Genomic DNA, 16530 nt, shown 5'->3' with positions numbered 1-16530 from the left:
TGCTTCTAGTGGCAAATTCAACGTCGATTGTCGACTTGGATTCAAGATTTATACCTTGATTTGGAGCGGCTACAGGTTGTTCTCTGAACCAGGAGGTCAGAATCTTCATGGAACTTCATAGATCTGGTGATTTTGAAAATAGAAGAAAGAGAGAAATATCGCCTATGATTTTGAGTAGAGAAGAAAGAGAGAGTTGGATGGAGATATGATTACTTCTGAGTGCATTAAATGGCCAAAACAACTCCCTATGCATTTCAAATTTTGCCTCCTAAAAAAAACAATACAATAAATAAAAATCAGATTATTATATAGATAATATTTAGATAGTATAGATTTTTATATATATAAATAAATCGAAATTATGACATCAGCAAGGACTATGTGGCATAGCTAAGAATTTGACACATAGGCAAATCTAGGTCATCATCTAATCTCCCTTAATAGATAGTATAGATTTCAAGGATCTTACAGAAAACAATAACAATAGCATAATTAAATTAAGGAGAATAAAATCCCCGTTAATAAGGTTTATTTTAATATATATATATATATATATATATATATATATATATATAGGAAGGTTAACGTACATTACAGCTTAACGTACATCACGTACGACAGGTAATTACGCACGTTCATTATAAAATCACGCACGTTATAACTCAAAAATCCAAAATCACGCATGTTGAAACACAATAATCACGCATATTGAAAACATTAATCACGCATGTTATAGAACAAATCACGCACGTTGTTGTACGTGAAGTACGTTAAGCCGTAATGTACGATACACTTTTTCTATATATATATATATATATATACGGTATGGTTCATGTGAGAACCACCTTTATTGCGAGAACGAATGTGAACACAAAAAAAAAATACCTAAAAAAACTAAAAAACACACAATTTTTTTAAATATTTTTAAAGAAAATCGCTATATTTCGTTACAAAAAAAAAAACCTTTTTTTTTCGAGTAACAATTATTGATGCACATGTGCATATGTATCATTTCTTGGACAAATTCCGAAATATATTACCGGTAGTAGACAAATGCACTTTCATTTACACTACCACCATCTGTAATACACTACTTTTTACATTACCAATATTAAAAATGCACATGTGCATCATTGTGTATAACCATGATATAACGTGTTTTGGTACAAAAAGTTTGTGATTTTAAATGATGAAGTAGGCCCATATACACGGTTTTTGGTTAGTTATATCTAGTGGTTGATGGTTTGATTATATTTGTCACTTTATGATGTAATGTGTTATTTGGATGGTATAAAGGGTGTTGATGTACATGTAATAAAGTAAAATATTGGTAATGGTATTGTATTATGGATGGTAGGAGGTAATGGTATTGTATTACGGATGGTAGGAGGTAATGGTAGTGTATTATAGATGGTATGGATAGATGAAAGGGAAAGTGTATTCAAAGTAGTGTACCAAAACACGTTATAACATGTTCATATATATAGATGCACATGTGCATTTCTAATATTGTTAATGTAAAAAATAGTGTATTATGAATGGTAGTATAAATGAAAGTGCAATTGTCTAATATTAGTAATGTATTACAGAATCTGTCAAAGAAATGATACATACGACATGTGTATGGATAATTGTTACTTGGAATTTTTTTTGGTTTTTTTAGTGATGAAATATACCGATTTTTTTTTTAAATTGAGTGTTTTTTTGATTTTTTTTTAGATTATTTAAGGTATTTTTTGTTGTATTCACATTGGTTCTCGCGGTTCTCGCGATAAAGGGTGGTTCCTAATGGATCTTTCTCCTGTATATATATATAGGGTAGGGTTCTAGAGTGAACACTAATGTATTTGCGAACTGAGTAAACAAATCTTGGCCATTGATTTACACACGTGGATGGCTAGGATTTAATCATCAAATCGAAAAATACACTAGTGTACTTCATCATCAAATCCTGACCATTGATCTACACACATGTATAGCCAGGATTAGTTCGCTCAGTTCGCAAACTATACTAGTGTTCACTCTTGAACCTAATCCTATATATATATATATATATATATATATATATAGACATATAGAATTGCGCTAAAATAAGAACCCCCTCCAGTTGTAAGAACTGTGAGAACTACTTGATCCGGGGCGAGTTGGACCAAAAAAATTTTTCATAAACGTAGATGTGTGTATTATAAACACACTTGTAAAAAAAATTCAAAAAAAAAATGTCGTGTGTGTAGTTTTGAGCACCACAAGTTTGTGTTTACGGGTACCGTAAATTTTCCGGTAAGATTTACGGTACCCGTAAACACAAACTTGTGGTGCTCAAAACTACACACACGACATTTTTTTTGTTGAATTTTTTTTTTTTACAAATGTGTTTATAATACACGCATCTACGTTTATGAAAAAAATTTTAGTCCACCTCGCCCCGTACGGTGTAGTTCTCACGGTTCTTACAACTCGAGGTGGTTCTCATTTTAGCGGTCCCCTTTACATATATATTATCATATGAGAAAGTTATAATCGTTTAGAAATCAAGTGAGAGAGTAGATAAAAAGAGAAAAGACCATAATACCCCTTTTTTATTTATTTTTTAAATTGTAGAATCCTTTTATTTACAAAACTGATATCATGTCATTTTGAACCATTGATTTTGAAAATGGATAACAGGGATCGTGTCCTACACTAGACAACCACTATATACAGTACTTATTCACAATTAAACACTTCAAAATATATCATACATTAACTTTTGATAACCTCTATATACTTATTCATAATTAAACATTTCAAAATATATCATACATTAACTTAACTTTTGATAACCTCTATATACTTATTCATAATTAAACATTTCAAATTTCAAAATATATAATACATTAACTTTTGATAAATTCAATTACAATGTGTAAATTTAACTGATCTTGTTATTTCAGTTATGTTGGACGAATAATTTATCAATTAAAAAAAACGCAATACATAAAAGATCAATTAGAAAAGATACGCAATACGTTATAATATACTCATTAGGGTGTTAGGAGTGGAGATCGGTAAAGGTCGGCAAACCGGTTTACCGACGCGGTAAACCACCGCCAGCAAGGAGTTTACCGATTTCGACTTCTTTGTTCGGTGATGCCATGACGATGCGGGGAGGGAGAATAGGAGAGAGAGAGGGGGTGTGTTGGGTGGGATCCATTTCAATCTCAACCAATCACACTTTTTTTTAATAATTTACCACTTCACCAAGTGTCTAACCATTGCCAGCATTTTGAGCATAGTTTACCACTTTGACATTGCACACTCTCATTGGTTGATTTTTTAGTTTGTCACTCTCAAGTGTTTAACCACTCCTAACACCCTTAGGGGTTGAGTTATTCTATAAAGGAGTATAAAAATAAGAAGTGTAAGAAGTCACTATAAAGTGACAAGTGTCCCAAAAGAAATCAAGTGGGGAAGATAATTTTGTCAAAGAGAATAAAAAGATTATGCACATGTTATTCCCCCCCCCCTATTTTTTAAACGTCCATAACGTTTTCATACGTCATTTGTTTTAAAAAAAATTACACCGTAAAATTTAGCGTTTTTTTTTATCTTTAATATGAGATATTTAGGAAAAAAATCGAAAACCCAGTTGCGTAATACACAATGGACATAACGTAAAATACAATGAGAAAACCCAGTTATGGATTACACAGTGTACATAACATGCAACACAATGAGTATCAAACTAAAAACACAATGGAAAGTAGACCAAAAACACAATCGATGACAACAGATAAAAGACACAATGGATAGCAAACTAACACAATGAATATCAAACTAAAAACACAATTGATGACAAAAGATAAAAGACACAATGGACAACAGATTAAAACACAATGGACAACAGACTAAAACACAATGAACAACGGATTAAAACACAATGCGCAACAAAACAAAAAACACAATGGACAACATATTAAAACACAATCGATAGTATAATAAACACAATGACTAGAACCTATAACACAATGTATAGAAAACCCAAATATAACACTATTTCCATTGTGTCATACATGGTGTCATAGAGTTCTGAAAAAAATCGTAATGGACATTACCCAAACTAACATTGTGTTATAAGTTTTGATAATAACACAATGTACAGAAACCTTAGTAAAAACGTAAAGACCAAAACTCAGTTGAAAGACACAATAACCAGAACCCTTAACACAATACAAAAAAAACCCAGTAAAAATAAAAATTTTTATTTTATTTTTATATAATAATATCATACTCATATTAAAGATAAAAATGCTCGTTATTATTGTGAATTTTTTTTTTAAAAACAAGTGTCGCATAAAAAAGTTATAGACGTTTTAAATTGATGGGAGGAATTGGCATGTGGAGAGAGAAATTCAATAAATATTCGATTTTTTTTATACCTTTCCGTTCTTTTATTTTCCCTGAAATTAATCTCAACACTTCAAACCTAAGATCAGTGGACTAGAATCATTATTACCATTCTTATTTATGTTTTCTTTTGTATTTGATTTTAATCTAATTCTAGTCTTTAGTTAATTATAATCTTCAACTAAGATCTGCATAAAACAAAGTAAAAAAAAATCGTAGTTTCTAGAGTAAATTGTCAAAATGGTCCTTGAGTTTTGGTCACTTTAATCCAAAACTCAAAACTTTTAAATCTAGGACCCCGTGGTTTTAGTTTTGTTGCCATTTTTATCTAAAAACAAAATTTGATCAGATTTTTCGGTTGACATCTAGTTTTTTTCGTCGTTTTTCCTCCATTTTATTAAGGGCAAAATTGTCAGATTTTTTTTTAATTTGTTGTAATAAAAGATTAAAAGACCATTTTGCCCTTCGTTAAAATGGAGAAAAAAGACAGAAAAGCTAGATGTTAACTGAAAAATCTGACCATATTTTGATTTTAGAAGAAAATGGCAACAAAATTAAAACCACACGAACCCAGATTTAAAAGATTTGAGTTTTGGATTAAAGTGACCAAACCTGAGAGACCATTTTTATTGTTTACACTAGTTTCTAAACTATAAATTAAAAGATCTAATTTTTAAATTTTATCATTTAGAACCTTAAGTTTTGTTTTAACCCTGTAAACCTATCATTTAGAACCTTAAGTAATTAAGTAACGAAGATTAAGTTAAGAATTTGTCTTGTTTAGGCCTTAAGAGGCATATTTGATATAACAACGAGACAACAAAGAGTCAAAGACGAATACGATAGTTTGTCACCAACGAGTACTATTTTTTAATGAATGTCTTACATCCAATAACTTCATCTAACAGTGTGGCCATTACTATTACCATATAGCATTAAAATCGATAGAAAATAAACAGCTAAATAATAATAATAATAATAATAATAATAATAATAATAATAATAATAATTATTATTATTATTATTATTATTATTATTATTATTATTATTATAATAATAATAATAATAATAATAATAATAATAATAATAATAAACTTGTTTATATAATTTAATTTTTCTTTCATTTAATTTTTTGTTACTTATTAACTTTGAATACACGGAAGTGCTTAATTATTTTCGACGTTTCGATATAAATTTTGCTGTAACGAGCTTGCATTCAAAATATAATGTTTTTTTTAGTATCGAAGGCTATACGAATGTCTGTACCGTGCTGGTATCTTGACAAACCAAACATCGGTACTTGTATTCGCTTTAATTGTTTTTATAGACATAAACCATGTGATATGTGTTGATATTATGTTTGGCATATGACGATTTTATCTTTTTTGGTTTAACACTTTTGGTTGTTATAAGGAATGCCGGTATTGTAACGAATCGAATTGGTATCGTCCAAATTTCCGCCACGTAGTAGAGTAAATTATAAAATAAAGCATTAATTTCTAAATAAGAGGGATAAGTATTTTTGAATTTAAACTTTTACCAAAAACAAAGAAGAGAGATTTAAAAAAAAGAAAAGATTCCACGTTCTTGTTTGCGGTTGAAATTTTTATAAATATTAATAAGAAAAGATTCCACGTTCTTGTTTTACACTTGAAACTTTTTTCTCGTACATTGTTAACTGACAATCTTATTTATATTTAATTAACCTAGTTACCTAAACATTTAAAAATAATAATCAAATTAATAACCAACTGATATCATGAAATAATGCTAAAATGACGCTTTAAGCATATGTTTCGTACCGAATTTCCATGATAAATTAATGACCATATATTTATTAGAGGTCAATAACAAGTAGTCCACAATCTTGAGAGTAGCAAGTGTAAAGTCTTAAAGGGTAAAGACATAATTAGTTTAGCTAGTGCTTGATATGCAGGAATAAGAGGTGGACTAGAATGGATGATTACGAATGAATGAAGAAAAGGGTGTTTGGTTGGTCAATGGAATGAAATCACTCATTCCAAAACACATTCCATTCCCTCAAAATCGGAAGCGTGAAAATCAGGTGTTATGGGCTGATATGGTTTGGTATTCTCAATGCATTCCGCGACATTCGTTTCATTTATGGCTGGCATTTAGAAACAAACTAAAGACGCAGGATAGATTGGCAGTGTGGGAAGCGGGTAGTCACACCAACTGGAACTTAATGTGTTGTCCGTTGTGTAATTTTGATCGCGACAGTCGGGACCATTTATTTTTCAGATGTGCTTTTGCGGCTCATACATGGAACGAGGTCAAGAAATTGGTTAACTTGGGCAGTGTGGACGATACGTGGTACTCGGTCTTATCTTGGGTGGAGCAACATGCTAAATCCAAGAATGTGGATCATATTGTGTGCAAGTTATTAATTGCTGCTTCTTCGTATTATATATGGCAAGAGAGAAACAACAGGCTCTTCAAGAATAGCAAGAGAACGGTAGATCAAGTGGCTGAGGTGATTAAGAATACGGTTCGTTTGCGGCTCATGGGTTTCAGATTTCGGGTGGCTTCAACGAAGGAAAGAATTTTCAAGACATGGAAGATCGAAGATATAGAAACGGATCCGGGGTAGAGGCTTAATTCGGAGTCTTATTTTTTGGTTGTCATGGTTGTTGAGTTAGAGACGTTTTTTGGTTGTTTTTTAGTTTGGCTGTATTCCTTGTTTTCCTAGGCTTGGTATGTCAAGTCTAGTAGGTGTGTTGCTTTGATACACCCTTGTTCGGTTTTGTTTCATTTATAAAATTCATCGGGGTAACCCTTTACCCAAAAAAAAAATCATTCCTTCCACCCCCATGTTTTTTTTCCATTCCATCCCCTCTTGCACCGTTCATCAACAACACCACAACCCACCACCTTCGCCACAACCCACCACCACCACCACCCACCACCGACGCCATGGCCACCACCTCACCCCGACAGCCACCGCCGCCACCGCCACCCACTCGCCACCATTATCACCCACAGCTGCGACCAACCGCTAACGACACTCGTCGTCGCCGCCCACCACCATCGTCGACGCCACCACCACCGCCGCCGCTGCCACCAACCGCCACCTCTGCTGCCACCCACCACCAACGACCACCTTGCCACCACCACTCGTCGTCGCCGCCGCACTGCCACTCGCCGCCACCACCACCACCCATCGTCGCCGCCGACACCCACCACCGCCACCTATAACCACCCACAATCACTACCACCGACCACCACCACTCACCGCTGATTTTATTAATCCGTTTTTCTTTCCTACCGAACAATACACAATAATAAATCATTCCATCACACATGGTAACCAAACAAGACATGGAATGGTAATGATCCAATGCATTCCCTCGTCCATTCCATTACCTTGTCCATTCCATTTCTTCGTCCATTCCATTACCCCATACCAAACAGGCCCCTAATGTTTCATTGTCACGGTCTTTTTTATTCGATCCTTGAAGGGATTTTCCCGATTTGATCAATAAAGATTGTGTTATACATCTTTGTGTTGAGTGATAGTTGTATCTTTGATTTCCAATGAGTTGTATAAAAGGCTTTATTAAGGTTGGGATAGGGGAGGAACTGAAACTAGTTCATGTGATAGCGCCGACGAATTTTGATCTCAAGAAATTTGTCGGCCACGTTACTATAGAGAGAAAGTTTAGGAGGCGATTGTTAAGTCAAAGCTCTTTGGAACTACTAGATACATCACTACGTGTTTTGCTACAGATAGAAATTCATACTAACAAGGTAGCTTTCCGCTACTAGTTACTATTTCGGTTGATATGGATTTAGTGTTTATTTGAAAAAGGTGATTACTAATTTGGTTGATAAGGATTAATTGCTAGGGAACATGATTTCACTAATCTAAGATGTTACCACTGATGAAGACATAACTTTCTATACATGGTAAGTTCTAACCTTACGAAAACACTTGCTACCGATGAAGAAGTAAAAAATCAAGTTAGTGCGACTTGTAACTAAATACTAAAGAAAGTCAAGTTGCTAGTGATAAGCAACTTGTTATTGACGAAGACACTTCCTACTGATGAGGAACTTATTACCGTGGGTGAAAACGCTTAACTACGAGGAAGATCAACCTAAATATTCAAAGAAGACTATATTTCCTTCTAGTTACTTTTGTAACCTTTATAATTATCTATAGAGATTATTTTAAGAACCCTAGCTAATTTTAACTTAATAATCACGTTATATGTTCAGTGTAACATCCCTAATGTACTACATTCAAAGTTGTCTAATCGAGTTGGCGATTCTTAATTTTGTTGTTCTTGATCTAACACACAATTGATTAGTTAACCTAAAGAACTTTGTTTTTAATCAAGTTTTTTCTATAAATGAAAGAGGTTGTTATAAGGTAATTTGTGATCCAACAAAACTACATTCCTTTGAAAGAAGTTTGTTTGACATGAAAGGTAATGATGTGTGTCAACTAAGGGTGTTCAAGATTGGATTATCCGGTTTTCGGATATCCGAAAGCAAGATATCCGAAAATTTCGGATAATGAATATTGATAATCGGATATCCGAAATTTCGGATACGGATTCGGATATCCAAAGTGATATCCGAATTTATAAAAAAAATCAAAAAATCTGTTTCGTGTATAGATTAAAACTAAACTTATATTCGATTTTCTAAATTTCCAATATTTAAAACTAAAAACAATCATAAATTCACACAAATACAATTATTTACTACTTTTTTACTAATTTTTACAATATTTCGAACTAAATATAATGCTCATATACTATATATATTTACAAAAAAATAATTAGCTTTCGGATTTTGGATAATTGGATTATCCAAAATTTTTGAAATTCATATCCGATTTCGAATCCGAAAATTCGGATTATACAGTTTTCGGATATCCGAATTTTTGGATATGCGAAACTTCAGATATTTCAGATACGGATTTTCTTATATTTCGGATTCGGTTTTGGATCCAGATTTTTTTGAACACCCCTACTGTCAATGAGAGTGCGTTCCCTAATGAGGACTAACTGAAAAGGGTAAGGATTATTAAAAGTTTCTAAATAGATAGTATGATATCCTGTAATGTTAAACGTAGAATGTTAGAGCAACTGTAGTGGTACACATGAATAATGCCCTCACCTATGTGTGTTGTGCGTCATGTGGCAGTCCAGTCAGCAATGGGACATTATGGGACGTTTTTCTAAAATGGGTGTAGTTAGGATGTGGGCATTGTTGGGCATTATGTTAAAAGGAATGTAATAGAATTAAATAAAAAAACATCAAAAAAATCGTATTGGCCAAACAAAAACCATCAGGAAAGTGATTAGCCCAAAAGAATGAACAGTGGCGTGAAAAAAAGAACGCCAACCATCATTTTTTCGAAAAAAACGCCCACGGGGGCGGTCACCTTGGCGTTGTGGGGCGTTTTTTGGGGATAAAACGCTCAAAACCCCCACTACGAGTGGTCTTAATGGTTAAAAATTCATAATTGCATAAAAAAAAATATTAACTTTAGTCCCTTTTTCCCAATTTGATTGTTTAAAATATTCTTAATTCATTTTCTTATTATGCTATGCGGTTGGTCATGTAGGACCATCACCCTCTACGACAGCGTCACGTCGCTCCACTCTCATCCATCGCCCTACATGGTGTGGTCATGACCTGAAACACTATTGAACGAGCATGCAATATTAGCTAAGGGTGGTTTGGGGATCTTGAGGGTCGGTTTGATGGAAATCTAAAGTCGAAGGATTAAATGAGTAAAATAATAATAAACTGTTTAATTATTATTTGAATTATCTTTTAGTTTTAGGTTTCGATTTGTTTCCTATTGTTTAGATAATTATCAATTTACGGTTTAGAGTTGCAGTAGGATTAGGTAGTTCTGGGTATTTAAGTATTCCACGTGTTATGTATTTTTATTATTCACAATCAATAATAAAGAGCTATTTCTGTTGAAACTTTGTTTCTGCGTCTGAGTTTTTATTAAACCACTATCCACTTTCTGTTTTTTAATTTATTTATTTTTGTCTCATTATTCCATGTATAAATAAGCAAAGTTTTTGTGCAAAACCACTTGTAACATGTGTTTTGAGAGTTTTTCAAAAAAAAAAAAAAAAAAAAAAAACTTGATTTTTTAATTTTAACCCAAAGGTTTTTACCTTTTACAATTTTAACCCTACATAATTTGTTTTTTTAACTTTAACCCAAACTTTTCATTACTTTTAACCTAAAGGTTTTTACCTTTTGCAATTTTAACCCAACATAATTTGTTTTTTTTAACTTTAACCCAAAAGTTTTCATTATTTGCAATTTAACTTCACAACTTTTGTCACTTATACTTTTCATCTTTGGCAAATTTTCGGTTTACGTATAGTTCTTAATTTTTCGAGTTAATATGAAGCAACGTACAAGTGTGGTTCAACTTTTTTATGTTTTGTTTCAAATTTTGCAAGTTAATTTATTTATTTTTGTCTCATTATTCCATGTATAAATAAGCAAAGTTTTTGTGCAAAACCACTTGTAACATGTGTTTTGAGAGTTTTTCAAAAAAAAAAAAAAAAAAAAACTTGATTTTTTAATTTTAACCCAAAGGTTTTTACCTTTTACAATTTTAACCCTACATAAATTGTTTTTTTAACTTTAACCCAAACTTTTCATTACTTTTAACCTAAAGGTTTTTACCTTTTGCAATTTTAACCCAACATAATTTGTTTTTTTTTAACTTTAACCCAAAAGTTTTCATTATTTGCAATTTAACTTCACAACTTTTGTCACTTATACTTTTCATCTTTGGCAAATTTTCGGTTTACGTATAGTTCTTAATTTTTCGAGTTAATATGAAGCAACGTACAAGTGTGGTTCAACTTTTTTATGTTTTGTTTCAAATTTTGCAAGTTAATACGACGCAACGTACATGTGTGGTTCAACGTTTTTACCTCTATTTTTTCATGTTTAACAGGTTCGTCGCGACACGCAGACCCTAGGTAGAGTCAGTGTTGGTGGTCGATAACGGTTGTGTGACATTAATACTATTTGACACCGTTTTACGCCCCACGCGCAACGCGGAGTGTGCTTTGGGGGTTTTCCAAAGAAAAAATCGTTATGCATATGGTTATCGTAACCTTGGCTTTGGGGGTTTCCAAACAAAATTGATTTTTTTTACCTTTCACCCAAAAGTATTTTATAAATTACTTTTAACCCAAAACTATTTGTTTTTTTACTTTTAACCCAAAACTTTTTATCTTTTGCAATCTATGCTCACAACTTTTTTTACTTTCAACTTTGTTCCTTTACAGTTTTCATTTTCTGCAAATTTTTTGCTTTATGCTTGGTTCTAAATTTTGTGACTTAACACATCGTAACGTGCGTCTTTAGTTTAACTTTTTTATGTTTTGTTTTAAATTTTGTGAGTTAGCATGACGCAACGTGCGTGTGTGGGTGAACGTGTTTACAACGTCTATTTTCCTCGATTGACAGGTTTAACATAACGTGCGTGTCCTAGATCGACTTAGTCATAACTAAAGAATCTCCGCCGCATTGCGGCGGGTCTCAATCCTAGTTCATCAAAATCAAGAAGAGGGGGCTCGTGGTCTCCGTGGAAATATCCCCGTGAACCATCGTGGATTGAATATAGGGCGGTGTTCCATGACAATCGCGTCCTATGTGGTAATTCATGATCCAAATCATGTTTCTCATACCCTTCAACTATGTCTAGTAAATTCTCTCTTTTCTTCTAATTAGGCATGTAAACAAATCGAACATTTATGAACTGTTTGACAAAAGTTCATTTACTAATAAAACGGATGATGAATATGAACAAAAGTTGTTCATTTAATTGAACCAACTAGCATGAACACATATTTTGTTCGTTTATTTATGTTCCTGAACGTTTGTCACGTTCATTCATTTAAGCTCATTTATGTTCGTTTATGTTTTTTTTAACATAAACTTCATTAGAAACACGCCAACCCACAAAAAGGGGCGGTCAAACCAAAACTTTGGCCACAAGTTTTATAAATATAACTAGTTAGTTATTGGATTTCTAATAATACAAAAAATAGTCTTTCCACTGGAACTTATCATAATCGATCACTCATTTATGTAAAAGAAATTTACTTATGTGGAGGGTTCAAATGAGAATAATTTTTTTGTAAGAAAAAAGAAAGTTTCAATCAATAAGAATGCTTCATTTAATATTTGTATTTAATTTTAATATTAGGGTATGTTGGTAAACTTATATAAATTATTAATCTGTATTATTTCTCTTTAATAACTAGCTAAATTAAATTTGTAACTCATTTTCAAAATATATACTTTTTCCAAATTAAAAAACAACTTAATTTAAAGTGTAAAATAAATTACTAGTTGTGTAGGATAAATTACGAGTTGTGTATGATATATTTCGAGGTGTGTAGGATAAATTTCGACTGTGTAGAATAAAATTCTATAATGTGTAGGGTATATGTAGGAAAATTTTGATATGTGTAGGTTTTGTAGATTATATATAGGATAATTAATAATTAGTTGACTAATTAATTAAACAAAAAAAATTAATGATATGAGTGTTAAATGAAATAGAATTTTACTAATATGTCTTTTCTTCTTTTTTCTTCTCACATTAAATTTTCTTCTCAAATGAACATTCCCCAATTACTTATTTGGATGTGGTTCTGAATGAATTGTGATATATGAGACTTGTTAGTTTGTGTTCATTATTGTTAATTTATGTTTGTTTTTGTTTGTTACGTTTGTTCAATTATCTTCATTTGTATTTCTTTATGTTTGTTAATGTTTGTTCTATTATGTTTGTTCAAGTTTATTTATTTATGTTCAGTTATGTTTATTTACACTCATAAACTGTTTGATTAGGTTTTAAACAAACAAACATACACAAATACAAACATTTCCATTTATATTTATATTTATATCTATTTATAAGACACTTGAAATGAACAGTCTTTAAATCCTGATCATCCACGTTGATTAATCTTGGTTTTATAATATAAAAGTGTGTTTGCACCTTATTCGCTGACAAGTTATCTTAATGCACGAACATAAACAAAATACTTCGTTCAACCAGGGACGAAGTATAGTGGGTGCCCGGGGGTGCATCCGTCCACCCCAATGTTTCGGTTAGAAGTGTATAAATTCCGATTTTTCGTCCAAAAAATTTAAAATTATATAGGATCGTCCCCTCGATTATTTTTCCTAAATTGTATATCCTAAATATTTATAAACTTTGTATATAAATGATGGATGCCCCGTTTGCGGTGTGCACATGTAACGTATATATGTGTGGGCGCTCGGGGGCAAAAGTGAATAGCTACTAACTTTAACGTTATTTTACTAATTTCGTGAAAATAACGTTAAAAGCAGCGGATGGTTAATCATGCATCATGTGGTGACGTTGATAGCTGAAAGACACGGGGTACATGCACCAATCAGTCTCTGTCCCGATTGTTTGAGTGTTATGTGTCTTAGGTCCAAGGCTTGATACAAAACTACAATCGAGCCGGGGGTCTCACTGGAAGCAGCCTCTCTATTTCTACGGGGTAGAGGTAAGGCTGTCTACATCTACCCTCCTCAGACCCTACCTTAGCTTTGCTATTGGTGGGATTTACTGAGTATGATGATGATGATGATGATGTATATAAATGATGGGTAGTTTGGTAAATATACAGTTTGTTTTATTTGGAACTATTATTATTTGAACCGACTTGAATCGAATAGCCAACCCGACCCGATCCGAAACGTAACGATAGGAAAAAAAATTTTGGGTCTCATCACTTTACGCCCCCTCAAAACTTTTGGTCAAGCTCCGCCACTGCGTTCAACTATATATGCATGTCAACATTCATTCGGTGAATTTACAATTATACGCCTACTTCGAATATTTTATTCTCAAAATGAGTAAAAAACGATTCATAAATTAATTTGGATAAAGCAAAAAAGAAATAGAAAACAACGGAAGGTCAGAAGTCAAAACTTAAAAGAGTGTGAGCAAGTATGCAATAAATGCACACCGTAGGCCCACAAATGTCACGTACTATTTGGTCCAGGTCACCGCTAATTTCCCTGAGCTGTCACCCGAACCTCCCATGTAGGCCCGGACAACCGTTGGTCCTCCCAAACCTAACCTCAAAATCCACAAAACTTAACAACATTAACAAATTTAATAATCCCTCAAACAAAACAAATATCAAATGTAACAACATTTGCTCCTTCCCCCACAAGCCATATCCAGTTTGCCTTCTTCACAAGCCATTATCATCACCACCCTTTTCTCTCTCTAGAAAACTTTCACATTTTGCTGTCTTCAATATTAAAGCTTTCACAGGCGACATTTTCCCACCTGTACAAAAGGCGAATCATCACTCCCTTCACGGTAAAGCATTATCAAACAAACCTCTTTCGTTTGCTTTTCTTTATATATACACACATATATATATACTGGTTTCTATATCTTCATGATCTTTTATTAACTCTCTCCCTCAATTATGTTAAACTTTATGCGGGAGTTGGTGGTGATTCTCCTTTCGTTCATCTTTCTTCTTCGGATTCAGCATTGCAGAGCAATGCTGAATCCTATGGATTTTCTCGCATTGCAAGCGATTCGAAAGTCGCTTGAGGATATGCCGGGTTCGAGGTATTTTTCATCTTGGGATTTCACTTCGGATCCGTGTAATTTCGCAGGCGTGTACTGCGAGGGTGAACGCGTTGTCGCGTTGAACCTCGGAGATCCACGGGCGGGTGCGCCCGGGCTTTCTGGACGGATACATCCGTCTATTGGAAAGTTAACCGCTCTCACGGAGTTTACGGTTGTTCCCGGGCGGATAATGGGCGCATTGCCTGCGACATTGTCACAGTTGAAGAATTTAAGGTTTTTAGCTGTAAGCCGGAATTTCATCTTCCATGAAATTCCGGCTTTAGGGGAGCTCCGGAAGCTGAGAACACTCGATTTGAGTTATAATCAGCTTTCCGGAGGCATCCCCTGGTCACTGGGGAAATTACCCCAATTAACCAACTTAATCCTTTGTCATAACCGGCTCTCGGGTTCGATACCCCCTTTCGTGTCTCGATCCCTCACCCGGTTGGACCTAAAACACAACGAGTTATCCGGCCCGATCGGGCCGTATTCACTCCCTCCTTCATTAAACTACCTTTCTCTCTCCTGGAACCGGTTTTCGGGTCGGGTTGACCGGGTGTTACCCCGGTTGAACCGGCTACACTACCTAGACCTAAGCCTGAACCGGTTCAGTGGTCCAATCCCGGGCTGCATCTTCGGGTTCCCAATCAACAACCTCCAACTCGAGCGAAACCAGTTTTCAGGCCCGGTCCAACCGAGAACCTCAGTTACGATCCCGACCGTTGATCTTAGCCACAACATGTTGTACGGACCAATTTCGCCACTTTTCGCAACGGTTCAGAATCTTTACTTGAACAATAACCGGTTCACGGGTTCGGTTCCACGGGTTTTCGTGGACCGGTTATTGGCTGGCAGCATAAGACTATTGTACCTTCAGCATAATTATTTAACCGGAATGCCTATTAAACCAAGGTCTTCAATACCTATGAGTAGTTCATTGTGTTTGATGTATAATTGTATGGTTCCACCGGTTCAAAGCCCATGCCCGATTAGTGCGGGTAGAATGAAGACCCGACCCACTTCAGAATGCAGTGAATGGAAAGGGTAAAATAGGTAATTTACTTTTTTAATTTTGGTATTTAGTTGGTATAAAAGGATGATCATAAAAAGCAGTAAGTATAGTTTTTTTGGAGGGTGGTTATTTAATTGATTTTTTATGTCAAAAAGTTGGAAAACATGAGATTAGCAACATGATGAATATATATATTTCTTGTGCATACTTTTGTTTGTTAGTTAGTTAGTTTGTTGCATATATTCTAGATTTGATTGTGAAGTGTTTGGAAGTAACTTATTTGTTCTTGGTTCGATACCCATATGTGACATGAGTGTCAATTCCTGACACGAGCCTGACCCGACTCATCAAAATGTGAACACGACACAGATATCAGATTTTTGGTTGTTATACATATAAAGTTCAATAAATAAGTCGCGAGTCCGGTACATGTTTAACCTATTTGATTGTACATCTTGTGTTTTGTTCGGCATGT

At 33.8% G+C, this 16530-nt stretch overlaps 2 protein-coding genes across 2 annotated transcripts; both read left to right on the top strand.

Annotated features, from left to right (window-relative positions):
- Positions 1-6355: 6355 nt before the first annotated feature.
- LOC110888365 lies at positions 6356-6997 on the top strand. The gene has a single exon (XM_022135895.1). It carries the CDS (start codon positions 6356-6358, stop codon positions 6995-6997), a length of 642 nt encoding a protein of 213 aa, XP_021991587.1.
- A 7591-nt stretch (positions 6998-14588) lies between these two features.
- Positions 14589-16262, top strand: LOC110890430 (leucine-rich repeat receptor-like kinase protein FLORAL ORGAN NUMBER1). Its single transcript, XM_022138038.2, has one exon. The coding sequence runs from the start codon at positions 14895-14897 to the stop codon at positions 16089-16091; it is 1197 nt and encodes a 398-aa protein (XP_021993730.1). The 5' UTR covers positions 14589-14894; the 3' UTR covers positions 16092-16262.
- Positions 16263-16530: the final 268 nt, after the last annotated feature.

Source organism: Helianthus annuus, chromosome 11, assembly GCF_002127325.2.
Source record: "Helianthus annuus cultivar XRQ/B chromosome 11, HanXRQr2.0-SUNRISE, whole genome shotgun sequence".
Taxonomy (NCBI): Eukaryota; Viridiplantae; Streptophyta; class Magnoliopsida; order Asterales; family Asteraceae; genus Helianthus; species Helianthus annuus.
Note: the sequence above shows the minus strand (reverse complement) of the source record. Positions and strands in the feature narration are given on the sequence as shown.